At 48.9% G+C, this 10698-nt stretch overlaps 1 protein-coding gene across 1 annotated transcript; it reads right to left on the reverse strand.

The window, feature by feature from the left end:
* Positions 1-5830: 5830 nt before the first annotated feature.
* Positions 5831-10221, reverse strand: Rhex (regulator of hemoglobinization and erythroid cell expansion). Its single transcript, XM_090339929.1, has 4 exons — positions 10125-10221; positions 8203-8346; positions 6520-6572; positions 5831-6031 (listed from the first exon to the last, which is right to left on the reverse strand). The coding sequence occupies exons 1-4, from the start codon at positions 10219-10221 to the stop codon at positions 5831-5833; spliced, it is 495 nt and encodes a 164-aa protein (XP_090196055.1).
* Positions 10222-10698: the final 477 nt, after the last annotated feature.

Below are 10698 nucleotides of genomic sequence, written 5' to 3' on the forward strand. Positions count from 1 at the left end.
AGAAGACCTCATGGAGGTGGGCTCTGTCCTCCTCAGGCATGAGGACTTTGAGGGTCAAAGCTGGCGCTAGGGGGTGCTTAGTTTGAGGCAGGGCTGCCCTGTAGTGAGGACTGCTGTCTTTGGCTCCAATATCAGACACTGGGACTCAGGAGAGCCAAATGCTGGCCTCCCTGCTCCTGCCATATTTGCAGAGTGCATGAACAAGCCTTGGGGTGGAGCTGGTGGTCCAATCCAGGTCAGGATGGCACTACCAGGGGAGAGGGGCTCCCCAGGTGCCAAGAAATCAGTGCTTTGTCTACCTGTCATTGTCTTCTTCTTCCTCCCCCTCCTTTTCCTCCTCCTCCTCCTCCTTCTCCTCCTCCTCTTCCTCCTCCTCCCCTTCTTCTTCTTTCCTGCTGCAGCTTGAACTCAGGTCATGGTTATTGTCCCTGAGTTTTTCTACTCAAGGCTTTCAGTTCCTGCTTTTTGCTGGTTAGTTGGAAATATAGTCACATAGATTTTCCACCTGGGCTGACTTGGAACTGCAGTTCTCAGATCTCAGCCTCCTGAGTAGCTAAGATTACAGGCGTGAGCTATTGGTGCCTGGCACTGTTCAAATCCGATTAACTCATCCCATCCCAACTAGAGGAAGACAGCAGAAGGATGTTTAACATGGCTGTAACATTCACCTGCAGTGCCCACCCATTCATAGGAGAAAAATGGTTTAATGGTGATTTGCACCTTGGCACGGCACCTGGTACTTTGCAAGAACTCTTCAAACACAAGCTCCCCTCACTCCATCACCCTTCATGGGTGGCATAGGTTTTGGGGTCCTTCCATGGACCCCAATGGGGATGAGGACGGGAGGATAAGAAGAGGTGAAAATGGCCACAAAATAATGAAGAGCTAGAATTATCTTCCTAGGCTGTAGGCCTGGTGCCCTCACTCCTCTGCAGCAGTCCTTGGGGGCTGCACTGAGGAGGCATCTTGGAAAGAGGGGGCCATGATCTCGGGCTCTGTGGAGCAGCCAGCAGGATTCTCTAGGAGGCTGGGATCAAGTGCCCAGCGTGGCCTGGCAAAGTCCCTGGGCTTCTAGGCCTCAGCGTCCTCACCTTAGAGCAGGTGAGATGACTCCAGGGTTTCTCAGCTCCCCCCTTTTAGGATCTGCTTCCCTGGTAAGGCATCAAGCAGAGGAATGCTCTGACCACACATTCACCTTCAGTTTAGTGACATGAGTCCTCTCTGTGCTAGAGAGGAGGGTGCGGGAAGCAGGGCAGAGTAGAATCTGAGCCTTGTACAGTTCCCCTTCTTGTCTAAATGCCTATAAATACTTGTTTAGTGCCAGGTAAATGTTGTGTATGATAAGAAGAGACACTGGCACTGGCCATACAACCTAAGGACTTGGGTTTGAGTCTCTTCACACACACACACATACACACACATCCCTGATTCTGTGTGAGTGTGTGTGTGTGTGTGTGTGTGTGTGTGTGTGTGTGAGTGTGTGTGTGTGAGTGTATGTGTGTGCCAGTTCTGAGGCTTAACTTCAGGGCCTGGGTACTGTCCCTTAGCTTTTATAGTCAAGAATGTCTCTCTACTACTCAAGCCACTTTCAGTCCCAACTTAATTAGAGCGAAGAGATTGGATGGAGATAAGAGATCATGGATTTGTCTGCCTGGGCTGACTTCAAACTGGGATCCTCAGACCTCAGTTTCCTGAGTAGCTAGGATGACAGACATGAGCCACCAAAGTGCAACTTCCTTCTTACTGGTATTTTTTCCTTTCTCCTTTTTCTTTATTTTCCTTCCCTCCTTTCTTCTTTCTACTCTGTTTGGTAGCCTCTTTGTCGCTGTGTCTGTCTGCCTGTCTCTCTTGAACAAGGTCTTAGTATGTAGCTCTGTCTGGTCTCAAAGTTGAGTTCCTTCGACCTTATCTTACTAGATCTCACCCTTTGTCTTTCTGCACAAACTGAGCAAGTTTCCCAAGTGCTGAGCAAGACAGCACAGTCCTCATTTGTTAAGTAGGAACAGCCATGGATGCACTGGGGCAGGATCTCTGGGTCTGTAGGTTCTCTGATGTCATCAGAGCACAGTCACCCCCTGATTCTGGATTGTATCTGGTGGGTGACTTCCAGAACTGGGTCCAGAGTATCTACAGGTGAGAGGGAAGAGAAGGAGAGCCCAGGAGAAGGTTGGCCACCCTCTGCCTTTGGTAACATCCCTGTACCAATATTGTGAAGGCTGCACTTCACCGATTCCAGGAAGCTGGTTTGATTCTATGGTGAGGCCAATGGGAGCAGGCAGACACTGGGCCTCAGCACTCAGGGACCTGGGCCCGGGAGCTCCTGGAGGAAATGGTGTATCTTGTCTGGATCATTGAATGGTGGCTTTTGTAGAAGCTATAGAAGCTCTCAGCATCAGCCTGAGTTGGGGATGAGCCTTGCTGGAGAAAGGTAAGCCTCTGTGGGAAGTTAGAGAAGCACGCTGTGTTCTCTGTGGTCAGCCTCATTTCTGACCACTAACCCCAGAAGACTCTGAAAAACATTGCCTCTGGGTGGGGCACTGTGGGCCTCCTGTGGCCTATGAGGTACAGAACTTCAACCTCTGCAAACCCATGTAGGAGCTGAACATGGCAGAACACTCCTGTAATCCCAGGACTCAGGAGGCTGCGGCAAGAAGACTGAGAGTTCAAGGCCAATGTGGGCTACACAGTGAAGCTTCTCAAGATGCGTAACAGAGAAAGAGAGAGAGATAGAGACAGAGAAAGACAAAGATGGAGACAGAAACAGACAGAGACAGAGACGGAGACAGAAACAGAGATAGAGCTTGATTTAGGCAGCCAGCCATACAGGCACAGGTCAGGAGGCAGGCAGGGAAGCGTTTGCTTGGTATGTGGCTTATGAGCTAGTGGACTGTGGGATTCCACAGAACGACTTTCTGTTGTTTGGCACATATGGTAATTTCCCAGATGACTAGGCTGTGCTTTTATTGGGGTGGAGACAGAGGGTATAAATTTAGCCCTCGTTGCAGCAGATAACTCGGATCTGGAATTTGAAACTAATAAATTTCTTTAATACAGAGGGGCATCTTTATTCCTTCAGGACAATGACAATGGGCCATGCAAGATAAAATTGAAATGTGACCTTCTAAAGCAAGGGGGCTGGGGGGGTGGGGACGATCTCCTTGGAGCCCCATTGCCAGGGCGTAAAGTTTTCCTCTGCTTACTTGGGAAAAGCAGTGTTCTGGAGTTCTCCATGTGGCCAAAAGGTGGCAGCGTGGAGCTGAAAGAACAGGCTTGGTCAGCCTGGGCTGGATGGGTTGGCTGGGTTGAGCTGCCTGAGAATCTGGGAGAAGCACTTTGTGTAGCCAAGCACTGCTGAGTGCTCATGCCACCTCTTCTGGAAGGCTTGAAGCTATAATGACCCCCTTCACCCAGGGACCAACTGGCGAAATCATGCACCTCTCAGAGTAAATGCCATACTTAACTTTCATCAAAAGTCCTAGCATGGTGGTCCTCTTTAACCTGGTTCTGGGTCACATTCTTACTCTCTAAGCCCACAGAGGATGTATTTGCTAAGGGCAAGGAATGAGGGTGTCTTCTGAAGAGGAAGAACTGAATACAGGTATCACTACCCCAAGGCAAGGAAATAAGCCTGAGTGCTCTAGGGAAGTGGTGGGACCTCAAAACACTAGATGTGCCATGCACAGTAGCACATACCTGTAATCCCAGCTACAGGGTGTGAAAGGCAGTTGTAACAGTTGTGGGGAAAGTCTGGCCTGTAGGAAGAGTTAACAAGACCTATGTCAATCAAGGTGGCTAGGCATGGTTTGCCCACCTGTAATCTTAACTACCTGGGAGATGTACAGAGAAGGATTCTGGTCCAGGGTGGCTAGAGCAAAAATGCAACACTGTTCTCAAAGTAACTCAATCAAGAAAAGCCAGGGCACGGCTCAAGTGAGAGAGTACCTTAAATAGAGCAAGGCCTTGAGTTTAATCTCAGTACCATCATAAATAAGTAGATGGATGGATAGACGGACAGGCAGGCAGAAGACAGGCAGGCAGAAAGATGGCAATCAAGCCGCGTTGGAAACAGAGACAGGTTGCTAGAGGTCAAGCTGTTTCTCTGTATCCCATTGGAGAAGAAATGATCAGTCTTCCTGCCTAGAGATACCAAGACTAGAGCTCAGGATTTCCCCCCAGAGGTGACAATGACATGTAACCCTCCCTCAACTGGAGTACAACGTTCACAGTGACTGTTCTTACAGCTGGAGGCAGCTGACTCTCGCAGCATGTGCAAATATCACAAAGGCTACATGCTTAGGTGATGCTGATTATTCTCCACCTCTCCATGACCCACGGCCAGGTGCAGTATAGAAAGGTTACATGGGAAATTTCTGGAAGAAACAGCAAGTTTTCAACTGTGCACCCTCTTGAGCGGTGTCATGGTATCTTGTACTCTCCCATTCCTTCCCCAGATAGGTTGTGGCTCCCTCTGTCCCAGCATATCCATGGTATATGAGCTCCCTAGAATCCCCATCGCATCCCCCCTCTCCCCCACCATTTTTGCAGCCCTTTTTGCTTTATGGTTTATTTCTCTGGTAGAGGCTTGCATTTTGGCTTGGGACTAGCCTCGGGCCAAAAGCCTCCTACTTGTGGCCTCTAGTATAGCTAGAATGACAGGTACATGTTAACACATACCCTGCTCATTCATTGAGATGGCTTCTTCCTTTTTGCTTGGGCTGATCTTAAACCTGTATTCTACTGATCTCCTCGCAAGTAATGTGGAGAAGCAAGGGGGGCATTTTGTCCAGCAGTCAAGCTGTTCTTTGTTGACTTTTGTTTCACTTTTGGTCTTAGCAGCACTGGGGATTGAATTCAGGGCTTCATGCAAGGTTACTTACCATTTGAGCCACTCCACCAGCACATTTTGATCTAATTATTTTTATGACTGGGCTGGCCTGGACTGTGAACCTCCTATCTAGGTTTCTGATAAGAGCCGGAATAAGAGGTGCATGCAACCTCACCAAGCTATTGGTTGAGATATACCAAACACCCATGGATGGATATTGAATTTTATTTGGTTAAATATTGGAAGATTTTCCTTGGAGTAACTAATTCTGATGCTGGCTAGTTTTGACTAAGGTCTTATTTGTTGTCTTTTGCTTATAAGAAATAACAAAGCTGTAGGCTGGTGTTGTAAGGGCTTTCTGCATGAATCATCTCCATCTCTGAGGGCAAAGCAGGATTACTAAGCAAAATGCATCACTGATAACAGGGTCAGAGTACAGGGTTGAGCAAGAGGAAAAGAAGAGAACTATGGGTTGCAGTTTTATTTAAAACTTTTCAAGAAGTTGTTTATTGTCAATAACTAATGAACTCAAAGAGAAGTTATTTAATCTTCACCAAACAGAGCTTCATGACAACTGATGAGAATCTTTACGAACAACATACTGCCTTCTTTCTAAGGTTTTTATGCTTTCCCTAGAAGTTCTTCCTAACCTCTGATCTGAGTCTTACTGGAATATGAGCCTATTTTTCCTCCTATACTTTGCTTAAAATAATTTTTTCCAAAAAGCATTGTACTAAAAAAGAAACCTGAGGATCTATAGACATTGTACCTCATTCTTTTTTTTTTTTTTTTTTTGCCAGTCCTAGGCTTGAGCTCAGGGCCTGTCCTTGGATTTTCTCAAGGCCAGAACTCTACCACTTGAGCCTCAGCACCACTTCTGGCTTTTTTTTCTATGTATGTGGTACCGAGGAATCGAACCCGGGTCTTCATGCATGCTAGGCAAGCATTCTACCACTAGGCCAAACTCTGGCCTCTCGCTCTCTCTCTCTTTTTTAAAGGCAGAATTCAGATGGCCACTTTAGTGTATTCCACAGGCTCAGAGATAGCAGGCTTCATGATAGTCCAAAAATTGGGTTTATGACCTTTGGGGTAGACATTGACATAGTCCTCGGCTTCCTTTATGTCCTCATAGTCCCGGGAAGAATCTTTATTTCCTTCTCCATTTGCTGAAAAGACAACTTGTGTATAATTCACATCCTTGCTGTCCTGAAGAAGAAAGCAAGAGACATGTAAGGTGGATGTAGATTTCTGCCCTGTTGGAGGAGGCAAGACTACAGGCTTGAGCTCCTTTAGAGGTTCACCCAAGACTTGCTGGGAATTAACTCCCATTCTGGTTGGTAGCTGAGACCAGGGCCAGGGCAAGGAGGTAGAATGCCAGTGAATTCATTCCACTTGCCTGTGGGGATGCAGCTTAAGGACAGACACGTGGGAGGTAAGGACTTAGTAATATACCCGGGCAGGGACTGGGCATGGGGAGATGGGATTCCCATTAGCATGTTGGCAGGTGGTCTGCTCAGATCCACTTTGGGTGACTCATGCCGCTGTGGGACTGCGGTAGAAGTGGGGTAGCCCTCATCTAAGGACACTGCAGGGACTGGCCACCCCTTCCTCTCTCCATCCGCCCTCCATAGCTAGGGCCGCCTGATCTCCTTGTTGTGCAGCAGGGACCCAGACTGCCCATAACATGTGATTACCTGGCGGATGGGAGGTGAGCTTTCCAAGCTGTCTGAGGAGGTATAGCTGTCACCTGAGAGGGAGACACAAATGGCTCTTCTTTCCAGAACAATCCAGGGAGTGTTAAGAGAGAACCCAGGCAGGGGCAGGAGATAAAGACAGAGGCAGAACCAGTCACAAAAAGAGACTGAGAGAGACATGGAGCCCCCAAAAGAGAAAGGGGAGGGAAGAAGGGTGGTTGGAGAAAGAGCTTTCAGCAATAGTCAGGAATAAGCCCAGGAGCCCACACTGCTATAAAACCAGCTCATCCATCACGAATGAACCATACAGCGGGCTGCATGGCGCTTGGGCAGGACTGGCACCAGGGGGGCAACATGCCATCCAGAGTGCAACACACTCTGGTCTGGCAAGCCCCAGACTCAGGTTCAGGTTCCAGTCTAAGTTTGTTACTAGCTCTAGCTTGTCTGTCTGTCTCTGTCTCTGGCTCTGTCTGTCTCTCTGTCTCTCTCTCTCTCTGTCTCTCTCTCTGTCTCTCTCTGTCTCTCTGTCTCTCTCTCTCTCTCTCTCTCTCTCTCTCTCTCTCTCTCTCTCTCTCTCTCTCTCTCTTTCTCTCTCTCTCTCTTTCTCTCTTTCTCTCTCTCTGTACTGTCCCTGAGCACTTCACCACTTTCAGCTTTTTGCTTGTTAATTGGAGATAAACATGTTCTGCCTGGACTAGCGTTGAGTGTTGCTCCTCAGATCTTAGTCTTCTGAGTAGCTAGGATTGCAGAGATGGGCCACCAATGCCTGGCTTCGCATTCCTTTTGCACCCTGGTTTTTTCCCAATATAAAGCAAGATGCTTGGGTTTTCTCAGGTCCCTGCTAGCCCAACAGTCCCCGGTCCCAGCAGAGTGCCAAAGGCCCTGAGCCCAGGGCCTCCTCTTTTCTGCAGCAACACCGAAGGCCTGGGAGCAGCACCCTTCCATGCCTTTATCTCAGCTAAAAAGGTGAAATCAGATGGACTGAGCAGCTCTAACCAATAGGAAATAAGCCAGTAGAAAAGTGCTGAGGGGGTATGTGTAAGTCTTCCTCGCTGTCTTGCAGCCATAGCATGTGTGGTTAGGGACCCACTGGGTCTCCAGCCCATGAGATTAAAAGAACCACAACAGGGTGTGGCTAAGGGGACAGCTCAGTGGTAGAGCATGTGCTGCTGAGCACCATAAGGTCCTGGTTCCATCCCCAGCAACACACACACACACACACACACACATGTTCACATACATGTACACATATACATGCACATATATGCACCCCCGCACCCATATACACATACATATTCCTGGTGGCTTACTTACAGCAGGGAACAGAAATGGAGTCATCACCAAAGTCCTAGTCCTTCAAATGCCCAGATAGTCATGCCCATCTCAGATGGAGAAGAAACCTCCTGTGGGCAGCGGGTGAGCTGGCCTATGGCATAATGCACAGCAACTGCCCTGGCTGGATGCCTCTGCCCATTAGCTTTCTGAGTAGACCAGGCCAGGTAGCATTACCAAGACAGGAGCAGAAAGACACCCCACCCTCCACCCACGACCAAAGCCAGGAAAGAATTGGGCCACACAGGGGCCACAGGTCCTTTCCCACAGGTTTTGTTTTGGTTTTTAAAAAGGGAGCTTGGCAAGTCCCTGACTGGAGTCCCCAGGTAGGGCTTGACCGCGCTCACTCACGTTTGAAGCAGGGAGAGGATACAGGGGTGTCTGGGCCTGTCCCAGTCTCCTTGGTCTTCTTGGCAGCTGTCACGTGGTAGTAGGCAGATCTGGTCTGTTGGGCCTGGAGCCTGGTCTCCTTCAGTATCTGTTCACTCTGGTAAGCTGGAGGGCAGAAAGCAAGGACCAGAAGTGACAGGAAGGAAGCCCTTCTGCATCCTGTCTCAGTCAAGCGGATGATACTTAAGGCCCTTTTACATCTCAGTTCTGCTGGGGTGCACAATCCCTGGCTTCACTGGGAGGAAAAGCTCTCCTCTGAGGCCCCTCTGACTCCATCTCCATCCTTTCCCTTGCTTCATTGCACTACCCCTGCTTGACCTTTGCTGTGTCCAGCCCAGCCCAACCCAACCATGCCTGCCTTGGGCCTCTGCAGTATGACTACCTTCCTGGAAGCCTAGAGGAAGAGACCAATGACTCAGAGCACTGGCCAGCTCCATATTCATGTCTTTCCCCAGTTCGTGCCACACTCTCAGATATGGCTATGTGGCTTCTTTATCTTGCTCTCCCATGACATGGAAGTTCTTCAGTGTAAGAATTCCTGTTTTGTTTCTTGTGGTGATAAGCTGGATCTAGATAGTGCCTGAAATGCCTGGTAAGTATCTATCTATTCAGTGAATGAATGAGCGAGTGAACGAATGAATGAATGAATGGTAGAACAAGAGAGAAAGTTGAACTTCTTTCACTGGAAAGACCCGTGAAGCACCATCCTATAGAGTCTCCGGTCTTTGCACAGCGGAATCAGCGTTATTGTATTGTCTTCTTGCTGAAGTGCTTTCCAAGATGGAACTTCTCTATCTTCTACTGTGAGCTCCAGAGTGTTAGCTGATTTCAGCCTTTCATATGTGCCTCTGTAGCAACTGCAGGCCTTTGCTCATGGCCAGTACTTTGGGCAATAAAGAAAGCTACTTCAGCTGAGGGCTGGTGCTCATGCCTGTAACCTTAGCTACTCGGGAGGCTGAGATGTGAGGCTCATGGTTCAGAGCCAGCCTGGGCACAAAAGTGAGAGTCTTAACTCAACAAATCACTAAAAAACTATAAATGGTACTGTGGTTCAAGTGGTACAGCACTAGCCTTGAGCAAAAAAGCTCAAGGACAGCTCCCAAGCCCTACCTTCAAGCTCCAAGAATGGCACACACACACGCACACACACACACCACTACTCAGAGCTACTCAAGAGGCTGAGATCTGAGGATCATGGTTCAAAGCCAGCCCAGGCAGGAAAGTCTGTGAGACTCTTATCTCCAATTAACCACCAGAATTTCAGAAGTCGAATGCCATGCTTGAGTTCAAAAAGCTCAGAGACAGGGCCTAGGGCCTGAGTTGGATCCTCAGTACTGGAGAGACAGACAGAGACAGAGACAGAAACAGACAAAGACAGAGACAAAGACAGACGTGTGTGTGTGTGTGTGTGTGTGTGTGTGTGTGTGTGTATGGAGAGAGAGAAAGAGAGAGAGAGAGAAAGGGAGGAAGACAGAAAGAAACAAAGAAAGAGAGAGAGGAAGAAGGAAAGAAAGAGAGCAAGAGAGGGAGAAGGAAAGAAAGAGAGAGAGAGAGAAGGAAAGAAAGAAAGAAAGAAAGAAAGAAAGGCAGAAAGGAAGAATGGAAGGAAGCCCAGGTACAAGGAAAAGCACCCTCTACACAGGTCTCTGGCGGGGAAGTGTGGTACTGAAGTCACCAGCAGTTATTCTAAACCACAGGTAAGTGGAGTGAGAGGTGAGGTGAGGTGAGAGGTGGAGATTATGGCCATGGGTTGGTGAGGGTGCCCATGATAGAGCTCTGTTCAATAGGTCTTTGGCTTGGTTTGGAAACCCCAGGGGCCTGAGGGTCTCCTGGGGAATGGATCTGAAGGGGACTAGAAGAGGCAGGGAAGCTGGGTGAGTTACCTAGGTGCCTGGTGAGCAGGTAAGTGATGATGAGAAGGATGCAGGTCTGGAGGAAGAAGGATACAGCTGCAATGATAAAGCCATGCCACAATTCCATTTCTCTGCTGGGAAAGGAATTGGTCAAAGTCAGGCGACAGAGATAGTAATTCAATTGCAAACCCATTCCCGCCCTAGCCAGAGGCCAACCTCTGTGCTGGGATGAGTCTCAGGTCCAGTCCCTTTGGACATATTGTCGTCTCTGGACAGTATGTTCGGGAGGAAGCAGCTACACCAATCCGCTTGGGCCCTTCTTCAGCTCACTTACCCTGTCCACATGGTGAGCTTCACACTGGACAGGGGCTGGTTGTTAAGCAGAGTTCAGGCTCTTTGGGGAGCAGCAGGAAGAGATCTAGGAGGAACTGTGCTGGTGCCCTGTCCAGTAGTACTGCTGCCACCTGTGAGACCCTGCCCGCAGCCTGCTGGAGGTAAAGCCCTGGGTCAGGACTCCTGTGCCACAGGCCCCAATTCCCATCAGGCAAGCTCCCTTAGCCATTTGCTGATCTCAATCCAGACTCCCTGTTTTGAGTATGCAAAA

Source organism: Megascapheus bottae, chromosome 10 (assembly GCF_031878675.1).
Source record: "Megascapheus bottae isolate mThoBot1 chromosome 10, mThoBot2.hap1, whole genome shotgun sequence".
NCBI lineage: Eukaryota > Metazoa > Chordata > Mammalia > Rodentia > Geomyidae > Megascapheus > Megascapheus bottae.